The sequence below is a fragment of the Argopecten irradians genome, chromosome 3 (assembly GCF_041381155.1).
Source record: "Argopecten irradians isolate NY chromosome 3, Ai_NY, whole genome shotgun sequence".
NCBI classification, from domain to species: Eukaryota; Metazoa; Mollusca; class Bivalvia; order Pectinida; family Pectinidae; genus Argopecten; species Argopecten irradians.
Genome location: NC_091136.1, coordinates 41,975,934 through 42,001,196, shown reverse-complemented (window position 1 = coordinate 42,001,196; position 25,263 = coordinate 41,975,934). Strand labels below are relative to the sequence as shown.

At 34.4% G+C, this 25,263-nt stretch overlaps 1 protein-coding gene across 1 annotated transcript; it reads left to right on the top strand.

The window, feature by feature from the left end:
• The first annotated feature begins 921 nt into the window (after positions 1-921).
• Positions 922-24,075, top strand: LOC138318644 (ribosomal protein S6 kinase alpha-5-like). Its single transcript, XM_069261200.1, has 16 exons — positions 922-1,122; positions 3,205-3,285; positions 3,818-4,036; positions 4,294-4,409; positions 5,238-5,345; positions 8,671-8,754; positions 9,382-9,485; positions 9,965-10,109; positions 10,538-10,699; positions 13,381-13,503; positions 15,224-15,300; positions 15,493-15,637; positions 16,689-16,859; positions 17,159-17,362; positions 17,771-17,921; positions 18,419-24,075. The coding sequence occupies exons 1-16, from the start codon at positions 1,062-1,064 to the stop codon at positions 19,186-19,188; spliced, it is 2,721 nt and encodes a 906-aa protein (XP_069117301.1). The 5' UTR covers positions 922-1,061; the 3' UTR covers positions 19,189-24,075.
• The last annotated feature ends 1,188 nt before the right edge of the window (positions 24,076-25,263 follow it).

Below are 25,263 nucleotides of genomic sequence, written 5' to 3'. Positions count from 1 at the left end.
GCCCTTCAGTGATTTGCTAATGCATGAGTTACTCTAATTGAGGTACTCTGTTAAAACAACATGTTCCATCATAGCGCCCCCTCTGCACAATTTGGGGTTTTGGTTTTGTAATTAAGTAATAAATAATAATAAATAAATAATCATAAATTAGTTTATTAAAGTATCACGTATTAACACACAAAATACAATTACAATATAAAATATACACAATACAATGTTCACACCCATCCAGTATGTTTGGCTTATGGATAGATAAAATATCATTGAATTGTTATAATTATTAAAAGTTTATCACCTAAAAGTCAATTTCACCATAAGTGATTGATATACGTTTTCATTAAAAAAGAAGTCAATTTCATATTAATTTACTATTTAATTAGTTAGGTTAAATAGAAATAATTGAATAGGAAGCCGATCGATATCCATGTACAGATTAAAATGTGTGAAACTGTCTATCCTACTAAGTAAATTTAAATACATAAATTTTCTGATGATAACAATATTTGAATTAAAATTACAAATTATTATAACAAATAACAAACACGTGACTTAAATCAACACATATATATTTAATAAGGCCGACTCTACACGAGGCCGACTTCTACCAGGGCCGAGGTTGTCAAGACACCTCGGCCCGGCCGACATGTAGTAGGGCCGAGGTGTTCAATTTCCATATATACATGTAGGCATATATTATTGCTCCTAAATTACAGAATAGATATACAGGTACATTTGTACATTGTATTACATGTAAAGCTTTTCAATTATTTTCACTGTCTAATGAAATATTCTGTTTAAGGCGTGCATTCAGATTAGTTTCCAAATTTGACAAGATTAAATACATTGTTTTGATTTTTTTATGTTCACAAAACACAATTGGACTCTGAGATTACATATCGCTGCGAGTCAACGCAACCCAAACAAATACACGTGGTCGCGTACTAAAAATAGACAACTTCCGCCTAGACATTGCATCATGGGTAACAAGAACTCCAGGATAGAACGAAAACAAGTCGCAGACAACATGTGTCAGATGAAAACATTTTAATGCATTTTAAAAGATGGCTTTAGATCCAGCATCCTCCATGGAGCACACTACAGTTACGTACGAGCTGAAGGATGGTAAGTAGATACCAGGAGTACAGCACATTGCGTTGTCGCCACCATGTTTCCCGTCTGCACCAGGCTCCATCGTCAACAAACAGCTGATTGTTTTTACGTTTTGGTCTGTTGCTTTATTCACTCAGAAATTAATCTGGGATTGCCAAATAAATCATGATTTTAGTTAGGAAGGTTTGAATTCTTGATAATGAATTAAGTTTTACTTTCGTTATTATTTCGTTAAATGAGTCCATAAATAGAATCTTACCTGACTGAGGTTGTTGACATGGATTGTGTTATGGGTTTTTAATTTGTGAACTGAGTACAGACAAACGTCTATTCACTGATGGGGTCATAATAAGGCACATTTTGGATTATATTTTGATCTGAAAATTTCATTCATATTATAACACAAATACCCATTTTCCGCATCTGACAGTTCTGAAATTTCCTCGAAGACTACAAAAGGAACTAATTAGGATCTGAATTATTTTAATTTATTAGAACATGTCAGCCAAATCCAAAGCTAACAAAATTAAAACCTAAAACTTTGTTAAGATTAAGGATATAATTATTAATAATTTTGGACTAATTCGCAAAACAATGAACACAATAAAATATTTTTGTTTACTGTACAGTTATGTTTTTAACTCATGCAATACAGTTGTAGAGAATCAAACTGTTAACTCTGGTTGAAATTGGCCACAGTGTGATATGCATGTACAGCTGTCAATCAAAGTGTTCAATATCTATTGCCAGGGGAGACTCCTGCTACATACAAGTGCACTAAAGTTTGTCTGTCTGTCATTTTATGACCATGTCACAAACTCTCTGCCTAAGGTGTCTTTTTGTCACATGCATATTGCAATATGACACCTACAGATGTGTATGGTGACAATGTTATCCAAAAATCAACTTTATACAAAGAGCTATATACTTTAGACTGGGCCAACTTCAATAGGTTATATTGAAGCATTTTGAATTCTCAAAACTTCAAAAGGGTTTCATGCACCTTATGGCATTGAATCCCCAAAATTATGCATGCATGTAATAATTTTGATAAAAAGAAAAGCATCTTATTACAGATGTTTACGTGACAATGTTATCCAAAATTTAACTTTAAATTTTAACTTTTGTAAATTAAAGAGCAATATACTTAGACTGGGCCAACTTCAATAGATTATAAGGAAGCTTTTTGAATTCTCAAAACTTCAAAAGGGTTTCATGCACCTTGTGCCTTGTGGCATTGAATCCTAAAATTATGCATGGATGCATTAATTTTGATAAAAAGAAAAGCATCTTATTAATGCAATAAAGTTGCAATAAGAGAAAAGGTTAAATATCTTACATATACATGTGTGGAAGTTATATTTCCTTCTTCATTAGAATGAATAGAACATCTGTTTTCTGCACAATTACATTTAGAAATTGATTACTTATGTTTCACCTTCTAGAAGATCTACCCATGGCCACTTTTTACAAATCTTTGCCTATAGTATATAGTACTATATACTAGAAGTTGATGCTTGCATTAAAAGATCTGTAGATGAACTGTTTGACTGCTCTCTTATAATTATAACCTTGGATTAGCCACTAGCTAGTCTAAACCTCAAATTAAAGCTATCACTAAAATATGACTTTCAGATTTTTGTCTTTTCTAGATCTGGAGCTATGGTATATATGTCAGATTTTAGAGACCTAAGGGTCAATCCAGGGGAAGATAATATTAGTATTACATCACATGTAGTGTTGACGTCATAATCTGTATTATATATATATGATGTCACATGATTGTCTCAGTAGACGGAAACATCACATCAATATCTGAGCCAAATTTATACTGTTTTATATAGAGATGAAATTTAAAGTTTACTCTTATATTTCTATTCATCAAAGTTTTGTGATAGATAGAATCTTACACCCCTGTCTATGCGATATGAAATTTATCAAACTTGTTATTGGGCTCACGGCATATCAAATTATTTAACGAGCTTGATAAATTTCATGTCGCATAGCCACTCATGTAAGATCCTCTAATTACAGTACATAAGCATGGTTAGATTTACATTACTTTCTACATCTGCTTCTTTAACGATGTTTCAGTGAATCTTCATGATCATGATCAAGAAAAAAGTCATATTGGTATGAAGGACTTTGAACTGCTGAAAGTTCTAGGAACAGGAGGTATGAGAATTTAACACATTTGGTAGACTATACATTATGTTCCTGGATATATACACTACCCTCCAAAAGTTCGGTTACACATGCAGTTTTACAAATATACGTTAAGTACAGAAATATTTTAATACAGACATCAGTATATATATTATCTATCAACTTATTTATCTTCTCTAGCTCATTAATTGCTTTTTTCGAGAGTTCGATTCTCTCAGAGACAAATTGCCAGCAAATTTCAACATATGTAACAGAACCGTTGGAGGGCATAGCCATACATCATATACAAATATATCTTGTTATATCAGAACTTTTATAACCTAGATTTGAAATGTTTGTTATATCTTTCTTAAATGTCACACTAAATTTAAACTTCCACAATATTGAGATATGCAGATAATTTAAAGTTTTATTTGATATCACTAACTCTATGATTGCATAGTGTAGATAATTTGCATGTAATATTAATGATGTTCTTTATTTTAAGTGTTCATTAAAGTATCTGTATGTAATGTACATCATTGGACTTTTTTTTTTCAAGCATATGGAAAAGTTTTTTTGGTGCGAAAAATTGGTGGGGCTGATGATAAAAAGTTGTATGCCATGAAAGTTTTGAAGAAGGCGGCCATTGTACAGAAAACTAAAACTACCGAGCACACAAAGACAGAACGACAAGTGTTGGAAGTGATTCGTCAGTCACCTTTCCTAGTCACCTTACATTACGCCTTTCAAACTCAGGCAAAACTTCATCTTATCCTTGGTAGGTTCAGTGTGTGTATGCAGTATTTGTTATGAGGTATTCATCATTCACTAGACATAATTGTCAGTTTTATTTCCTCTCAAATAAGTTATAAAATATTATGAAGTTTTTATAGAACTAATTGAATAATTTTCGACGTTATAGTATAACCAGAAGGTAAAGTCAAACGTAAACTGTATTATCAGTATGAAACCCTTATTAAAAAAGGAATTGTCATCAACCATAAAATTAAGTCTATTTTGATTTCTTTCTGTCAGATTATGTGAATGGGGGTGAACTTTTTACCCATCTGAATCAGCATGATAAGTTCTCTGAGAAAGAAGTACGAGTTTACATTGGTGAGATTGTGCTTGCTTTGGAAACACTTCATAGGGTAAGTTGTTTTGTGTAGTATGCATTGTTAAGTTATTTTTTTTTTGTTTAAAGTTATTAATATCACACATATATATTGATAAAAAGTATGGTAACTAAGTCATATTATACAGGTTTTTTGAGCTGTCCGGACAGCTCTTAACTACATGGTGAATTTCAATGGGTCAATTTCAATGAAACTTCACAGCAATGTTGAGGACCATGTGTATATATATATATGTAGTCTTGCAGGTTTTCTTTTGCCAAAACTTTGGTTGCCATTGTAATCAGGTCACTATCATATGCTTCAATAAAGGTTACCATGGAAACAAACAAGAAGGAGGAGGAGTTATTACAGTAGTTAGTCATTGACTTAAGTTCTTGTTGACATTACACCCAAGCAGTTGCTGCCACATCACTTGGGAATAAGCAATGGACAACCATGTATATGTACTTAGTCCCTATTAGCTCAACATCTGAAAGGAGTCTGAAAACTAACAAAACAGTGAAACATAACTTGGTATTACAAAAAAAAAAAAAAAAATGAGGATTAAAGTATTTTTGCAAGATATAACTTTTAAACAAATGGAGATTGATAAGTTTTCATGGAAAATTATGTGCAAAGCTTAGGTTTTCATTAAGGGCTGGCATTGGAGATGTTAGAGGCATATAGTAATCACTGTGTCCATTTGTCTGTCCCTTCCTGATCACTGATGTCAGTTTACTAGTTACATTACTGTGGTAAATTTTGTAAATTGGTTATCTTCACTGCATAGTTTTAGTACATGTATGGCGAAGAAAAAAATCTACTAAATATTGAAATTGTTTAATTTTGTTCTGCCTTCAACAGCTGGGTATCATTTATCGGGACATAAAACTAGAGAACTTACTCCTTGACAACACGGGACACATCATACTGACAGATTTTGGACTAAGCAAAGAATTTCTGCCGACTGAGGTGAGAATTCCTTTTTATTGTATGTTATATGAAACTGTCTGAATTGTATTATTTCTGTTGTATATTTTTGTTTACAAATATTTATTCCTCCTGTTTGGTAGATATAATACAGGATTAGCTCTTTATGATTTCATATTTACCGAGTTATCATTGGCACTAAAATATTTACTTTGCAAGTCACTCACATATAACTGCCCAACAGGGACAGTCTGGCAATGGTTATTGTCGAGTCCAGGATTTACCCTATAAAAGTTTAACGTTTTATATTATCTATATCTAGCTGCTTGTGTTTCACATCCTTTAACCAACCAAAGTAAGGTTAGAAAGTCTTGTTGGTGGATGAAAGCTTGATTACCCTGAGAAACACCACCAACCTTATATTGTCAATGTATAGCAAAATGTCTCCTATAACTGATTCAATATCACAGGTACATTGCATTGGAATGTTGATCCAATAATGTTTAGTGACATTCTTTTTGTATTTGTCTATCAATAAAAAAACCTAATATACAGTAAAATCTGTCTATAAAGACCACCCAAGGGAGAGAGGCAAAATGGTCTTTATAGCCGTGTGGTCTTTATACATAGGTAGAATTGTGTTGGAATATTGGTCATTTGGACTATAAAAATGTGGTCTTTTTAGCCCACCATCATCAGATGGTGGTATTCACAAAAATTGTCTGCTCCAGTGGTGCTATTCAAATCACCTTTCGTCCGTGGTCCGTGGTCAGTCCGTCCTTCCGTCCGTCCGTTAACAATTCTTGTTACCGCTATTTCTCAGAAAGTACTGAAAGGATCTTTCTCAAATTTCATATGTAGGTTCCCCTAGGACCCTAGTTGTGCATATTGCATTTTTGGGACCGATCGCTCATCAAGATGGCCGACTGGCGGCCATCTTGGATTTTGATAGTTAAAGTTTGTTACCGCTATTTCTCAGAAAGTACTGAAGGGATCTTTCTCAAATTTCATATGTAGGTTCCCCTAGGACCCTAGTTGTGCATATTGCATTTTGGGACTGATCGCTCAACAAGATGGCCGACCTGCGGCCATCTTGGATTTTGATAGTTAAAGTTTGTCACCGCTATTTCTCAGAAAGTACAGAAGGGATCTTTCTCAAATTTCATATGTAGGTTCCCCTTAGGACCCTAGTTGTGCATATTGCATTTTGGAACTGATCGCTCAACAAGATGGCCGACCTGCGGCCATCTTGGATTTTGATAGTTAAAGTTTGTTACCACTATTTCTCAGAAAGTACTGAAGGAATCATCTTTCTCAAATTTCATATGTAGGTTCCCCTAGGACCTTAGTTGTGCATATTGCATTTTGGGACCGATTGCTCAACAAGATAGCCGACCAGTGGCCATCTTGGATTTTGATAGTTAAAGTTTGTTACCACTATTTCTCAGAAAGTGCTGGTGGGAATTTCACATGTACTTTCCCCTTGGGCCCGAGTTGTGCATATTGCATTTTGGGACTGATCAGTGAATAAGATGGCCGACTGGCGTCCGTCTTGGATTTTGATGGTTAAAGTTTGTTACCGCTATTTCTCAGAAAGTACTGAAGGGATGTTTCTCAAATGTGATATGTATGTTCCCCTAGGACCCTAGTTGTGCATATTGCATTTTTAGCCCACCATCATCAGATGTTGGGCTATTCAAATCGCCTTTCGTCCGTGGTCCGTCCGTCCTTCCGTCCGTCCGTCCGTTAACAATTCTTGTTATCGCTATTTCTCAGAAAGTACATAAGGGATCTTTTTCAAATTTCATATGTAGGTTCCCCTAGGGCCCTAGTTGTACATATTGCAATTTGAGACTGATCGGTCCACAAGATGGCCGACCGGCGGCCATCTTGGATTTTGATAGTTAAAGTTTGTTACCGCTATTTCTCAGAAAGTACTGAAGGGATCTTTTTCAAATTTCATATGTAGGTTCCCCTAGGGCCCTGTTTGTGCGTATTGCAATTTGAGACTGATCGGTCAACAAGATGGCCAAACGGTGGCCGTCTTGGATTTTGATAGTTAAAGATTGTTATCGCTATTTCTCAGAAAGTACTGAAGGGATCTTTCTCAAATTTCATATGTAGGTTCTCCTACGGCCCTAGTTGTGCATAATGCAACTTGAGACTGATGGGTCAACAAGATGGCCGACCGGCGGCCATCTTGGATTTTGATAGTTAAAGTTTGTTATACCGCTAATTCTCAGAAAGTACTGAAGGGATCTTTCTCAAATTTCATATGTAGGTTCTCCTAGGGCCTTAGTTGTGCATATAGCAATTTGAGACTGATGGGTCAACAAGATGGCCGACCGACGGCCATCTTGGATTTTAATAGTTAAAGTTTGTTACCACTATTTCTCAGAAAGTATTGAAGAGATCTCTCTCAAATTCCATAAGTAGGTTTCCCTTAGCCCCTAGTTGGGCATAAAGATTTTGGGACTGATAGGTCAACAAGATGGCCGACAGCCCGCTTCTTGGATTTAGATAACTAAAGTTTGTTAATTACCGCTATTTCTCAGAAAGTACTGAAGGGATCATTCTCAAATTTTACAAGTAGGTTCCCCTAGGGGCCTAGTTGTGCATATTGCATTTATCGGTCAACAAGATGGCCACCTGGCCGCCATCTTGGATTTTGATAGTTACCGCTATTTGTCAGAAATCACTGAAGGGATATCTCTCAAATTCCATGCATAGGTTCCCCTTGGGCCCTAGTTGTGTATAGTACCTTTGGGACTAGTCTGTCAACAAGATGGCCAAGCGGCCACCATCTTGGATTTCACCACTGTTTCTCAGAAAGTAATGAAGCGATCTGTCTTAAATTTCATATGTAGTATGTTTGAAAAAGTTTGAAAAGCAGGGAAAAGATCCCTCTTTCCATTATCAAACATAGATCATTCTTTGGTGGGCGCCAAGATCCCTCTGGGATCTCTTGTTGAATTGATCGGTCAACAAGATGGCCACCAGGCAGCCATCTTGGATTTTGATAGTTATTGCTATTTGTCTGCAATTACTGAAGGGATATCTCTCATATTTCATGTGTAGTTTCCCCTTGGACTTTAGTTGTGCATAGTTCCTTTGGGACTGATTGGTCAACACGATGGCCAACCTGTCGCCATCTTGGATTTCACCGCTGAAAGCAATAAAGCGATTTGTCTTAAATGTCATATGTTGTATATTTGAAAAAGTTTGAAAAGCAGGGAAAGATCCTTCTTTCAATTGTCAGACATAGATCATTCTATGGTGGGCGCCAAGATCCCTCTGGGATCTCTTGTTATGCAGGTGTTCTTTTTACAGAGGTGGTCACTAATGCATATTTATCATATATTTCCAGAACCACAGAGCTTACTCATTTTGTGGTACAATAGAGTATATGGCCCCGGAGGTGGTGGAAGGCGGAGGCACTGGGCATAATTATGTAAGTTTTTATTCCTACATATCAATGTATATCCAAGGGTACCAATCTTCGTCATCAATGGACTATAAGTATGCCATATTAATCATATTTAGCAGCCACAATTGTAAAAAGGATCTAGTTCACAGAACCTAGAGTAACATTCCAAGCTGCGTGTCGTCTTATTTCATTTACAAAATGCTGGATTTGTTAGATTACCTCATCCATATCACACAGATGTACATGGCTATATAGTGGACACAAGTGCAAGATATAGGGTAATCTTAATCTTACTAATCATACAATATATGAAATAATTAAGATGATTCAGTGTAGATTCATTATGTTTATTTAGGTTCTGTGAACTCAGGCTTTTTCACACTAATGGCCGCTAATGATGATTACTCACTAAGGCGTGACTCAAAATGGCCCACTGCCCATACATAATACAGCTGATTGGTATCGATGACGTAGATTGGTACCCCTGATATCATTCTTATTTAAAAGAATTTTGATTGGTGATTACATTCATACATTGGTTTCTTCTATAGTTGATTGGTAGATTACTTTCCTAATGTTGTCGCTTACTTACTTAAACAGGCTGTTGATTGGTGGATTACTTTGATAATGTTGTCACTTGTTTATTAACAGGCTGTTGATTGGTGGTCATTAGGTGTGCTGACCTATGAACTACTCACTGGAGCATCACCATTCACTGTTGATGGAGAGAAAAATACTCAGTCAGAAATCTCTAGGTAAGAGTGTCCTCAAACTTCATAAAAAGCAGTTCATATAATTCACAATATGTCTGTCAGATAGAGATGGAAGCTAAGGACTGTTCCAATAAATAAAATCTACCCTACCCCAGCATTACTTGGAAATACCAAACATCTACCCTTATCCCAGCTATATTCTGGAGTACCACTACCAGACTGGATTTATTTGATAAAATGCACAGTGGTTCTGTAAAAGGAAAAATAACAATAGGAATGGTGAAATTTAGAGTTTTTGAATCAGGTTGATGTTTGATGGAATAGCCTTAAAAGCATAATTACAAATTTGTGTTATCATTAAGATAAGGTCGTTAATAGAATATGGATTTCCTTGTCATTTCAGTCCAAATGGGTAGGGGAGGAAGTTATAATTAAAATACTATAGTTCAGTGTTGAAGATATCAAATAACCTGTGTATCAATTTAATATTGCAACTCTGTCATGTTGTATGAATTTTGTAGGAGGATATTGAAAGCCAACCCCCCTATGCCTGGTGAATTCTCCAGTGATGTGCGTGACTTAATTCAGAAACTACTTACAAAGGACCCGAACAAGAGGCTTGGCGCTGATGGTACAGCCAGCATTAAAAAACATCGCTTTTTCAAGGTAGGTCATTGATCAGTGAATATTTTGAAATATTTGTTTGTAGCTTAGCTTTATGACAACATATTTTTGTAATGACTGCTTCGAGTGTATATCTTCCATATTTCGGACCTTTTGTATTTGAATATGAACTTATTATCCTCAAATTGGTTTGGCCATGTTATATTTTAAGATCAAAGTTAAGCCATGTTATATATTAGATCAAAGTTTTCACAATACATAATAGCATTGTGTTGTTTATTTAACGTAAAATTGCTGTGTAGAAATATTTATTGTTTTCATGGTTGCTTTGACAATGTAGATATAAAATACAGTCAAGTCTGAAAAACTGGAGTTATCCAAAAATTCCAGTTAAATGCATTTGAACATAAAGTTGAAAATGTAATTGGGACTGATAAAAGTCTTATCAATATTCAATGATTGCATAACAGGGCCTAAACTGGGATAAACTAGCTCTGAAGGAAGTACCTGCTCCATTTGTACCGAAGATTGACCATGAGCTGGATACTGGTAATTTTGCAGATGAGTTTATCAGAATGGATGCTGTTGATTCACCGGCAATTATACCCATGGACTCAGAAAAAATATTTAAGGTTAGTAAGCATATATATAATAATGTAATATACATGTACAATGTATATCGATATGGATAATGAATAGTTGTGGAAAATTTATATGTATCTGAATTTATTAGTTTCAGGGTGCTATATCTATTCAGTTTGTGTATAAATATTTTTGAAAAAATGAACAAGTTGTGTTAGTGTAGAATGGATGATTTACAGTTGACCCAATTAATTTGATACTATACAGTTGACCCAATTAATTTGATACTTTCAACTTTGATCATGGGTTTGTCATCTGTCAATTAATTACCGTATTTTCCGGAGTATAAGCCGCTACTTTTTTCCCTGAAAATCGGTAGTGCGGCATATACACCAGTGCGGCTTCTCCGTGGACGAAAACCAAAATCTGACGATGTTTTTGCATCATTACGTCGTGATTCACATGTGAAAATCGTTAGTTTTACTCGCCAGTTTTGTTAAGTTATACATCGACAAAATCACTGTAAAAGTGTTTAAAAGATAAAATATGCAATGAAAATATATTAAAGATGAAAATAATTACGTATCAGATGCATGTTCATTCGTAAAATTGTTTAATTCACGGAAAATCGGCCGACTGAAGCGTGGTTGTTTCCAGTCACAACACAATGGCGGTTTAGTAAAGTTATACATCGAAAAAATGACTGTAAAAATTGTTTAAACTATATAATATGTGATGAATATATAATAAAGATAAAAATAATAACGTACCAGATACATGTTCAATCGTAAAATTGTTTAATTCACGGAAAATCGGCCGACTGAAGCGTGGTTGTTTACAGTCACAACAAAATGGCGGACAGATTTTCGCTATCGATTTGCTGCAGGATTGTTACCAAGAAAATAATAACCGAAACGTCAAAAATCATCAAATATCAAACAATAAAAATGTCCGCAGACAGCAAGAAAACGATCTTTGAATGACTGCTAACTTGCACACGTGTTACACTCGGTCAACATGTGTATTTCTCGGAATCCTGTCGCTGTGATTTCAATGAAATAATCAGCAATCAAGTTGATTCGCGTGTTTTACATGTTATATAGAACATTATAGCAATGTTATAAGCATCAAACAGTCTATAAAACATCATTTTATCGATCTATGCAGCGGCAAACACCACGAGGTCATAATCCGGAAGTTTACAAAAATAAGGCTGCGGTGAATTGCATCATGGGATACTTAACACTCTAAACGAAGTCGATTGATACAGTAACTCTTTTCACAAAGATATATTTAACACATAAAATATATCAAAAAGGATATATAATCCATTCCTATGCATAACGTTACCGAAGAAAGTATTTTACTGGCGTACTGAAATATGAGCGAGAGTAAGCATGAACTTACACACATATTTCACATATGTCGGTCAACACGGGAATTTCCCGGAATCCTGTCGCCGTGATTTTAATGAAATAATCAGCAATCAAGTTTATACACGTAAATCACATGTAATTTAGAACATTATACCGAGTGTAAAACATCGCACAATCATATCAAAATCATTTAATTGATCTCTGTAGCGGCAAACACCACGAAATAATATCCGGAAGTTTACAAAAATAAGGCTTCGATGAATTGCATCATGGGATGGCAAATTGACCGAGAACACTAAACGAAGTCAGTTTTAGGTTAATGATACAAGCCTTGATAATACAGTAATCCTTTACACATCAATATAATAAATACGCGAAATATATCAAAATAGAGATAAAATAAAATCATATGCATACTGAAGAAAGTATTTTAACCGGCATGCTGAAATAGAGAGAGAGAGAGAGTAAGTGTGAATTCGTACGGCCGCCATGTTTTTTTACACACAAGTAGGCTTACGTAATGGCAGAATAAACAATGAACAAAAACATGACCAAGTCCATTTTGCTAAAGATATTTACATCATAGTGAGTTTTATTTGTATTTGTTATATAAACAGTACAAGTTTACAGACAGTTTTCGTGATTCTTAACGATCGATAAGCATTACCGTATACTTCAATAGAGATCGATCGTATGTTTCTGATCGTATACACAGATGGTTACGTGGGTGCATGGGCCTAACTTTTGGGTGCGGCTTATCTAACGGTGCGTCTTATACGTGTACAAAACCTGAAAAATTCGTAAAAAAGGCCTCTGCGGCTTATACACAGGTGCGGTTTATTGTCCGGAAAATACGATACAGAACACACTGAAAACATCTTTATGTCAAGATCCATGAATTACAGAGGCTTTCTTAGTAGTATACAAATGGTTCTTCACATTAATTGTTGCTATTATGTTATGTCTCTGCAGTGTTGTATCAATGTCTGAAATTCCAGTAGATGATCTTACACAGACAATTACAATGGCAGCAAGTGATTGTTGTATCTTTAGATGTTCTAATGAATTAAGGTAGCAATTGAACTTTGAACACACGATCTTAATCGTTTTGAAATGATGTCATGTAAACTTACTTATTTTTGCTTTTTCATGACAAGCAACATTTATACAATGATTCAATTTCATGATAAAGATTAAGATGGTTCTACTGTACCTACACTCAGAACTTGCATGGCCAATCAATTTTGCTGATTCCAACCACCCACAAAATACACAAAATTGAATCTCACCCAAAAATTAGTTTGTTTATGTTATACTAAACTGTTTGTAAACATTGATCATATTGTACATTTCAGGGTTACTCATACATAGCGCCGTCCATCATCTTCAGTGAAAATATGGTCAGTTCTGATCTGTTGATGAAGTCTACAGAGAACCAGCCAGTAGATCATAAAATACAGCTGGCTCGACATTTTAAGGTAAACATTACACACATCAGCTCCCTGTCTGAGTCATATAAGTCTAAGGAGAATCCAATATACATTTGTGCCTGTTCTTACAGCGCCGTTACAATAAGCGTACGTGTGACGGCCAGTCTAGTAGGTGGTTCGCTTGATTGATAGCTAGTCAGGTTGCATGGTAGCTAGTCAGTTTGCCAACGACATTCAATAAGCTGTGTAAGCACGGCTCTCATTGGCTGTCGCTTCAATGTTGGGGCGGAGCTAAAACAGTTGGAAATGTCTGTCGTCGATTACTACATAAAATGATCGGCATTGTAAGCTTCATAATGTAAAAAAGATTACACAAATACAATTTTAATTACCTCATGTATAGACTCTAAATCAGCGCTAATCAGTGAAGTACGTGTGGAAAGAGCTACTGTTGTAGTGGATTTTTTTTAACTTTGTCACCAGTATTTAATCAGAGAGATGCATTTGAATCTAGTGTTGACAATTTCTCGACTAAAATCAACCTACATTTTGGAAACTGCCGCCGCACATGCGCCAACGTCCCAAAACATTACCTGTGAGGGTCTCGCAAATATGAATCAAATTAAATAATAAATGTTTAGGCAATGCATTCAAACTCAAAGTCTACAATTAGAACAACATCCCCTACTACATGTAACATCCAGGTATGTATCAAAACCGTGTTTGATCGGAATATATTCTGATAAGACATAATCTATTGTCAGCCGTACCTGATTTTTTTTCCACACAAAACGGACCTTGCAGCGGAAACTCAGTCAGAAGGTACAACATTAGCTAGATTCGGCTGTGACATTACATGTAACATTAGAATGGATTCAATAGATTTAAACCCAACACATTAATAAACACGATGAAAAGTTTGATCCATTGGAACGTTGGTAGATACATAACGTCACGCTACAGTATGACTAACGTTACTCCCCGAAATCGAGAGAAATGGCCAATAATTTATGAACAAAACATCCTCAAAACAATCGCTTAATAAGTGAAACAAAACAATTACGAATTTTTAATACAGTGATTGAATGTATACATTGTAAAAAATTAAATAGTACACAACGTGATCAAACACATTGTACAACAGAGTCGGGTATGAACATCAAAGACCCGCTGGCTCCGCCTACTTCTCAATGTTGTCGGCGATTTTGTCAGTCAGGAAGCAATCAGCCGGGCTGCCGATGCTTCAGCCAATCAGTGCCTTCGTGTTATGCCACCTAAAATCTAATCTACTGCATCAGTTACCAGCCTACTATATCAGCTACCAGCCAACGTGTCTATCGAGTGAATGAATGTAAACAGGAACACTTATTGTAACGGCGCTGTAAAATCAGTAGCATAGTTTCTGATAATAGCTAAGTGGAATTCCTTGTATAATTCATGTGTTAAGTTAGGCAGCCCCAATGGACTGTTTAGATTGGCATGGATACATTTTGCTGTGGATGTTAATATTGAATGATATAGTTTATAGGTGTAACTAGGTCATAGATTTTGCTTTTGAAATATTGTGATTTGGAAAAATAGATTCAACTGACCTGGATCTAAATGCTTAACAAACAGAAATATGTCAGGAGACATCCTGCATTGTTCTCAAATTATCTAAAATTGAAATTTTGCATCATTGCATTTTCTCTTTTGGATGTCATAAAATCATCACTTACTATGTTTTCCAATTATACTTATATTTACTTTTTCTTTTCTTTTTCTTCAGAATTCTACCTTTTTTCAGCATTATGACATAGACTTGAAGAAAAAGCCTTTGGGGGATGGAAGTTTCTCTATATGCAGGTTAGTCTATATGCAGTGATGGAGCGTTCCAGCTTGTGCTGTATTTTGTATTTTAGCAACCCAGTTCATACATTTACAAAAAAAAATGCACATTGGAAATTTTCGCAAAGAAGCGACATTTGGAAATTCCCCCCCTTTCGTAGATTTAGATATACATACATGATTATGCATTTATTGAATTTCCTTTTACAGGGAATGTTATCACAAAAAACATGGAACCAAGTATGCTGTAAAAATTGTATCCAAGAGAGTCGACTGTTCTAGAGAAGTTAAACTGCTTAGACTGTGCCAGGGACATCCAAATATTGTAGAATTTATAGAAGTCTATTACGATGAGGTGAGTGTTACAAGTCAGGACTATCGTAAATCATTGTATAATAAAAATCCCCCATCAGCAATTTTGAGGACGTTAATATAGGTTTGTGTCATAACCATTCATCTTTCTGTCCTTCCATGCGTGATCTTATCCTGGCCAAGTTGACCTGTGTGTAAAGACACTTGAATAAAAAGACTTTTTCTTTGTCCCTTGGATAATCTTAAAGGTCCACAATATTTCTAAAGCAAAAATTTAAAGTTTCTTTAAAACAAATGTAACATCAGAAAATGTATATCGACCGCCTAAGATGAGGTTACAAATGCAAGATTCCTCTTGTAATCCATGTTAACAATGGAGATTCAGTAATTGTCAACCAACGCACATTAATTAAGATGATGGTGGGAAATGTAAGATAATGATAAGTGTAGTATGGTAAACTAATAACCTGTGCGGCTCTACAAAATTATCGATCTCTTTTAACATTCCCATTTTGAATATTAAAAGCCATTTCAGAAAGGTAGCGAGCCTTTAATTGACGGGTTTTATTATATTAACCTTTGACCTCAAATTAAGAAAAATGTAGTGCAGATTCTATCTCCCAAATGATATGATATTGGAAATTTTGTATTTGATATATGGTCCAAGTGAGACATAATAATATGTACACAAAGAAGATTGTAATGACTTTAATTTTGATCTTTGAAATACATTCATGAAAAAAAATGTCTGGGGCTTTTCTCAATTAATATGGGGCACATGAACTTCATATATGGGTTCATCTAGGCAAGGGGTATACAGCTTCACTGCACATAATGTGGAGTACCAAATGTCTTATTTATCAATGTGTAAGATGAAGTATTAGACACTAAATCATGGTCAGAAAATAACAGAAGCAATATATTACCATAGACTTTCAGTCCTTACATACATTTGGCTAAGAAAATGATTCATCGATTTCCCTTTTAACGAATTCAACATTTGTTAATTTCCTTCAATACAAGGGAAATTATTGAAGTTCGAAGCAAAGAGTATGGATTTTATAGGATTTTTCTCTTATGGTTTTTGTTTTTAGTACCATGCATACATAGTGTTAGAGTTATTGAAAGGAGGTGAGTTACTGGACAGAATACGAAAGAAAAAGAGTTTCACAGAACCAGAAGCCAGCGAGATCATGTGGAAGCTTGTACAGGCTGTAGATTTCATGCACTCCAAAGGTGTAGTCCATCGTGATCTGAAACCTGAGGTAGGTTTCAAAACATGTAAAAAAACTGTACATTGTATTGAAAAGTAATAAAAAGAGCAAGAATAAATGTGTCAGTATGCGATTGTAAAGTGACTGTATATAGGATGAACCATTTCTTTATAAATGATATTCTATGATAAGATAAACTATATTGCTTATGATTAATGAGATATAGGAAGAGGCTTAGGTCATTCAAACAATTTTCTTAAATAAAATAAATTCTGCATTCCGATATAATTTATGATAATATTTTATTTCTGATGATAATTGACTAATCTAAACATATTGTCTTTTTACAGAACCTGCTTTTCCAGGATTCGTCTGAAAATGCTAATATTAAGATTGTTGATTTTGGTTTTGCTCGACAAAAGCCAGAAAAACAAATGATGCAGACCCCCTGTTTCTCATTACCGTATGCAGCTCCCGAAGTGTTGCCTGGTAAAATGCTACCTCGTGATGGCTACGATGAATCATGTGACCTGTGGAGTCTTGGTGTTATTCTGGTAAAGTGTTTTTATCTCATCACCAGCACTTAGTTAGATTAAAATACCAAATATTATGAAAGTGATCTTGCTATGAAATTGGGGGCATATGATGTTATCCATTCTTTTGCAATTCAAAGTACTTTTTATGGTTTATGTCCTTTTTGATCCCCAAATCAAATACAACATATTATTAAATTGCTTATTGCAGTTTGTTGAAAAATTGATAGATTTGAGGCCCAATAAGGGCCAAAACCATAAAAGTCCTTGAACAGAAATACTCTAAAACTCAGTTGTAAACATTACCAGGACAAACAAAATACATCAAATCATTTTGGTTTGAGTTGTTTAATTTAGAATGTAAGGTTCAGCCATTAGAGGAACTGTCTTCCATTGTAGTTTAATTTATTGTTGCTTCCTTATTTCCAGTACACCATGCTGTCGGGGAAGGTTCCATTCCAGACCAGGGGTAAGGCAGATAATGCCAGCGCTATCATGAACAGGATCAAAGTGGGCGAGTTTGACTTCTCAGGAACAGAATGGGAGGCAGTATCCCAGCCAGCTAAAGCTCTCATTCAAGGTAATTAATGTTGGAATATTTAACAATAGAAACAAACTAAAATTACAGCTTTTGTGTTCCATACAGAAATATTATGATAGACCAACTCTTTTTTTTCATACCACTATGGAAAAAAAATATCAGAGAATGGGGCGAAAACCCGATGTTATCATGACGTCACAGAAACATTAAAGTTACGTATTAATTTGGAAAAAATAATCCCTTGTAAAACCAATAGAATCATACGTGAAAACATATTTTATTTTTTATTTTTGCAGGTCAAAATTTTGGCTATTTTGACCTTAAACTAGAAAATTCAATTTTAACAAATTAAAATTTGATGATTTGATCTGAAATTTAATCAGTTCTTAATAGTTCATGGATAAATATTTTGTTACGATGACCTGCAAAATTGCGAAAATAACCAACATATAGGGTATATTAGTAAAAGATGAACGTGAGTAGTAATGATACTCTAATTTGCTATGAGAGAATGTCTGATTTTGTCATATTTTCAGGTTTACTTACTGTTGAGCCAAGAAAGAGGCTGACAATGGACAATCTGAAACAAAGTGAATGGCTAAGAGGGAACAACAGTGAAGTATTTTCTGCCACGCCACTGCGTACCCCAGGGGTACTCTGTCAGAGTGTGGCAGTACACCAGCAGCTCAGCGCTACCATGGGTGCCTTTCAGAAAGCCACTCGCGAAGGATTCAGACTACAGGAAGTTCATAAGGCACCTCTAGCTCGACGAAGGAAGGGCACAAGAAAAAACAGTTCTGGTGGAGAGCCCCGCAGTGGATCATCTGACAGTAATAACTCCAGCAGCTCATCAGGCACTACACAGTCAGATACAATGTCACAGTCAGACTCAACGCCACCAGAATCTTTACTAGCAGAAGCAGGCTTGGCCAGTTTCCCAGTCAGAAATCTGTCAGATGTTTCAAATAGCTCAAATACCTCACAGGGTTCAACTTTTAGCACAGGGTTCGTTCCCATCAACAAAGGACAGATAACTCTGTCTGACGACTCTGGTCATATGACACAGGTACTCGGCAATAGCCAGTCAAGCTCTATTCTTATTCACTCATCCTCGACAGAAGATGAAGATGTTTCGCAGCTTTTCCAGGCGTCGCGGGGCACCAAGCGCAAGCACAGTAGTGTAGGAGAGAGTGGGTGTAGTAGTTGTGATGAAGAGGACTGTGTTGTTGTTGTCCCCACTACTGATGTACTCACTGTTACTCTAGACACCCGCTCAAAGGCCAGTCCTATCATTATCGACGATTAATATTTTTTCATCAGGGTTTTCCTGAAAAATTGTACCTTATTACTGTAGAATATAATAGGTTTTACCATAAGTGTTTTACTCACAACGCCTTTCCCTTACATCAAGATAAGAAAGGCATATTTCTGATATCCAATAATCTTCAATCCCCTTGTTTTGGATATAAAGTTGCCTTACACACACCTATATTCAACCAGAATCTTCAGAATTCTGATTAAAGATGCTCCATCGCTAACAAATGTTATTTTTTTCACTTTCAAAAACAGTAGCAGACGATTTAGTATTTTTCTTCATTTACAAAAGTTACCTACTTTACACCATTACCACCATTGGAACTTTTGAGCTTCTAATTTTACTTCATGTTGAAAATATAAAAAAACAATTAATTGCATCCTGAAAAAAATCAGTGACACTATATCTTTTATAGAATGAAGCACTGATTGCGCATGCACCAAAAGCAAAATAAGTTATCTAATATATATTTGTGTGTTAATTAGACAAACATTTACACGATTAAACACCAATTATTGGTCAAATGATGAGTATCATTTATACTCTGTCGGCGGTGGAGCATTTTTAAGAGTTGATAGTATTCTTCATTTCCTCCTAGCCTTTTGGTTCCTCTATCCATTTCTCGAATGCCAGCTTTGTGGATTTGGCAGTTCTAGGTAATTTTCACTATTAAACAGATCAGGAGCTAATAAGTAGTTACTAGATTATTCAGTGTATTAAAGTAGAAAACAATTCGCTTTTATAGTGGAAGTCATGTACAGGGCATTTCTATTTCATGACAAATGTCAAAGGAGCAAAAATTAATTTTTATGCTTTGCAGTAGTTGGCATCAGTCCTTTAGTTTATTTTTCTCTAAGATGTATGAATGTAAAACATGATTCAGGACACATATCTTCATTGAAACTCAATTGAATTTAATGTTTATGTTATAAGATAACAGACATTATGGTCCCTTTAAGTGTATTGAGTGAACTATTCCCTTAAGTAAATTCATTAATGTCAGCTTTCATGTATTTCTGAAATACTGATTTTCAAGGCAGTATCTGTCTTATTAATGGTGCAGATTGGAAATTATTAATCAAATTGGTACACCCAAGACCTAAGTCATGCACTGTGTAGATTAAATCACATTTTCATTTCAAATATTTACTTCTTACCTGATCATTATTACATTACAGTGATGCAGTATGTATAGTGTTCACAATAACGAATTATACTGTGAAAATACTGCTTGATTTGAAATAGAAGGATTCTATATAGTGGATAGTGATTAGGTGTTGAGATCTGTGGTTTGTTTTTGACAGTGATTTGTGCAATGTTTTTGAATATTTACTTGACTTGAGGTATACTTCTGTGTCTATTGAATCCTACAGAAATGTGTGCCAGGTATCATGCATGTTTGTGTATTAATTTCAGGGAAAAACTATCCATCAGTTTCAATCATTATGTTTTTGTTTTAGTAAAAATATTATGAAATCACTATTGTTATAAAAAAAAGTTGTTAGATAATTTAAGAAAAAAAATGTGTGAGGTTAAACTTAGCCCCTTTTATCATTTGTTTATTTCTTATATGATTACGGTAATATTTTTATTGTGATATTTTACCATTCATTGGAAGATATCTGTGTAATTGTGTATAAATATGAAACTATAATGTATTGTATTGTTGGCGGCAATTACTTTTTCAGACAAAAGTAGTTTTCAGAGTTTCTACTGACATTGACATTTAATTTTAAACAATCTGATGGAATATCAAACTCTACCATCTTGGAAAGAACAAGATGAGGCTACAAAACTAGTTATCCAAAAGGCCAAATATTCAACTATGTAGTATTTTTTTTTTTTAATGTTTTAAGCCAAAAGACATGTTATACTGGTTTTTTTGGTTTTTTTTTTGGGGGGGGGGGGGAGGTGTCAAAGTCATACGGCAAGTTATGTAACAAAATGTCTTTACTAAGAGAGAGGTGAAGGTCACAAGAAGTCATGTTGAAGTATAATTTACCTTCAGAACTGTTTTATCACCAAGATATCTAGGTCAAAGGTAATTTTACTTTACATGTATGATAAATGTATAGACTGTTTTATTATTTTAGGTGTAAGTTTACCTCACAAATGGTTTTATTAAAGAGGTCAAGGTTGAAAGACAATTAACCTCAAAAAATTTTTTATCATGAAAACTCTGAGATGACATACCCTATATATGGCTGTGTTGATGCTGTCATTGTTACTCTCTGTATCCTTAAATGTGTATATGTATATAATAAGTCTGCGGGGCAGTTCCTTTGATCTTGATCATCAATACCACAGGTATGATTCTACCTTAATATTTATGATTTTACCACAGGTATGATTTTAATACAAACTAGTCAACTCGTGTCTTCTGTTAAACTTATTGAGACAATGTTAAGACTTATCCCAAAGACATATAGAGTACCATTAGTTTTTTGTTTATTGGATTTTGAAAATCATGTTTTTGATATTGTTAGTTGTATTCCATTATCAGTATATGTTTTGTTCTGTAAACTATGTGTACATGAACAATAATGTGTAATTAATAAGAAGTTGCCTGCCTTTGTGCAAAGTTTCATATTTACGTAGGGAGGGAGGGATTTTGTGGACCAATTACTATCCTATTTGAACTCATTCAACAGTACCCCTGTTTCTATTTTAATGACAAGAAAATTTCATTATAATTTAGAGGTATGAATGAGGTTAATGTTATCGTCCCAGCCAAAATAAAATAATATATGTGGAAATAAAGTTGATTATTCTGACTTAAAACTTAAAAGGCATTAAATTCTAAGATGCTAAAGCCTTTCAGCAGAATTTACTGTCTAACCACCCAATCTACCTGGCTATAGTCTTTTAGTGTTGTATACAGTGTATAGAAAGGTTTATCCCTTTAACGATGTGATAATTTCCTGATTTATTGTTGCGTCCCTTCTTTAGTTTAATTTTGTTACACTGTAACACAATTTGAATTAAGATTCCAGCTACAGTTGTAATCACAAAATCAAGCCACTCAGACCTTGATTCTGGTTATACAAAAATCATGAACATAAATCATTAGGTACTAGATATTTATGATATATATATATATACTGTATACTTAGTTATATACATGTATTGCATGCGTGTACATTTTGCATGCAATTCAAAATCGTGAAAATCTATCTCCACAATTTTTAAGCAAGAAATTGCTAAATTAATGCAGAAATACAGTGAATAGTGTTATTTTACAGACGCCCTCAAAATCTCGAGATAAATTTATAATTTTCAATTTTCAGAATCAGTTATTTGATAAGAATGTTTTCCATTGCTTAAATTATCTAAGTATAGCTGGCCATTTTGGCAGCATGTGTTTAATTGTGTCGTCACACTAGCTACTGTTATGTTTCATGTCTGTGATGATGCGTTTTCAATGCAATGTGAATCTATTAAGGGCACCTTGTACTCTTAGTACAGTGAAATTTTATGCACATTTTCACATTTTATATACACCATTATGGAATGTACGTTTAACGAAAAATTTACTTTATTGTACACCTGCAAATTTTATTGCTTCAAGTTGAAATTGTAAATATATTATTAAATCTATAAATGTACTGTATACATATTTAATTCATATTGGTATTGAATACTGTATGTATGTGTAGCATGATGATGGCATGCTTTTAGCTTATAAATAATTTAAACAATTTGATGATTTTAATCAGAGATCTGTAATGTTTGATATATATGAAGTTAAAAACCATACTAGCCCAAACTATGCACAGTACATGTATACATACTGTTTATTAGCATAAAGGGGTAATTGTTTTTAACACTCATATAAGGAATAATACAAACCCCTGTTTTTTATATAAAATATTTTTAATATTTCATTTGTATAAAATTAATTTTGCATAAGAAATGAATGTCGCATGTACATATACTGGTATATGGTGAGAGTTTCTGTCAACAATAGATTCTCATTCTGATTGGCTTAAATGGTATTTTAAATATCTTCTCTTTCTGCAAATTATGTATTCTAATTTCTTATTGGCTACCATTAGTTATAAATCAATGTTTGTAATTGGTACAAATTTTCTAAAAAGTTCTACTAAAAATAAATCAAGATGAAATTCTTTGGTCTTTGAATATTAAGAAATAAATTCAATGTTATTTGCCATTGGTGTAGATTGTATGGATTTCAAGTCAATGAGATCCAGAATATTTCTAGATTTTAGCATATCACACATTCCTTTATGAATTACATCACTGCAGTAGTATTACATGTATATAAATACATAACATGTTTCTAAATTAATGTATTACCATGAAGGCCATGACAAAAAATAATAGCTTCAAGTAACATGGAAAAAAATTTATCCCCTCTAAAAGAGCGGAGAATTCATCATAGTTTAGATGTTAAACAATTATTTTTTTTAATTCTTTTAATCTATTTTTATATCTATAGTTAGTTACCAGTTAAATGAAAAGTGCTTTATGGAGATAGAATTTAACTACAATTGTATAATATTCATACGTAGGATATGTTACTCTCTTCTTGTAATGCAGTGAGCAAGTATTTTAAGTCACTGGTTTGAGGAGATAGCGCATTTGTCGTACAAACTTATGACAAAATAACTTTCTCACAAGAGCAGATAACTGCCCAATGAAAAGACTAGAGGAGATATATTGTTTTTGACATGGCCTTATGTATGAAGTCTAAAACATATTGTTTCCATTATATTGTTCACACTTTTAAATAGTAAGATGTTTTGGATGGAAAATGTTGTCAAATGAGATTAATCTATCTCACATATTTTGTAATGTTGATTATATGGGGCACGTCAGTGATAATTGAATTAAAAAAAACATACCAAGATATATAAACAATTGTTGTCTTTGGTGTTGTTGCAGTGAACACTATTATATTTTTACTACAACAATAATTATGTGATAAATCCCCATCAAGGACTTTATCTAGGTAGTCCTAATTTAGATGTAAAGAGACTAAAACCAGGATTTCTAAATTTAGATGTGATGAATCTTAACCCTGGAACTCCATTTAGATGTGAGGAATCTTAACCCAGGAACTCATTTAGATGTGAGGAATCTTAACCCAGGAACTCCATTTAGATGTGAAGAATCTTAACCCAGGAACTCATTTAGATGTGAGGAATCTTAACCCAGGAACTCATTTAGATGTGAGGAATCTTAACCCAGGAACTCCATTTAGATGTGAGGAATCTTAACCCAGGAACTCCATTTAGATGTGAGAATCTTAACCCAGGAACTCATTTAGATGTGAGAATCTTAACCCAGGAACTCATTTAGATGTGAGGAATCTTAACCCAGGAACTCCATTTAGATGTGAGGAATCTTAACCCAGGAACTCCATTTAGATGTGAGGAATCTTAACCCAGGAACTCCATTTAGATGTGAGGAATCTTAACCCAGGAACTCCATTTAGATGTGAGGAATCTTAACCCAGGAACTCATTTAGATGTGAGGAATCTTAACCCAGGAACTCATTTAGATGTGACGAATCTTAACCCAGGAACTCCATTTAGATGTGAGGAATCTTAACCCAGAACTCCATTTAGATGTGAAGAATCTTAACCCAGGAACTCCATTTAGATGTGAAGAATCTTAACCCAGGAACTCCATTTAGATGTGAGAATCTTAACCCAGGAACTCATTTAGATGTGAGGAATCTTAACCCAGGAACTCCATTTAGATGTGAGGAATCTTAACCCAGGAACTCCATTTAGATGTGAGGAATCTTAACCCAGGAACTCATTTAGATGTGAGGAATCTTAACCCAGGAACTCCATTTAGATGTGAGGAATCTTAACCCAGGAACTCCATTTAGATGTGAAGAATCTTAACCCAGGAACTCCATTTACCGTTAGATGTGAGGAATCTTAACCCAGGAACTCCATTTAGATGTGAGGAATCTTAACCCAGGAACTCCATTTAGATGTGAGGAATCTTAACCCAGGAACTCCATTTAGATGTGAGGAATCTTAACCCAGGAACTCCATTTAGATGTGAGGAATCTTAACCCAGGAACTCCAT

Bases quoted from the DNA above. Each gene is read 5' to 3' on its own strand.
- LOC138318644 (XM_069261200.1), top strand. From the start codon at position 1,062: ATGGCTTTAGATCCAGCATCCTCCATGGAGCACACTACAGTTACGTAC. The intron at 1,123-3,204 runs GTAAGTAGATAC...ACGATGTTTCAG, and splicing joins TACGTACGAGCTGAAGGATG to TGAATCTTCATGATCATGAT. The intron at 3,286-3,817 runs GTATGAGAATTT...TTTTTTTTCAAG, and splicing joins GAAAGTTCTAGGAACAGGAG to CATATGGAAAAGTTTTTTTG.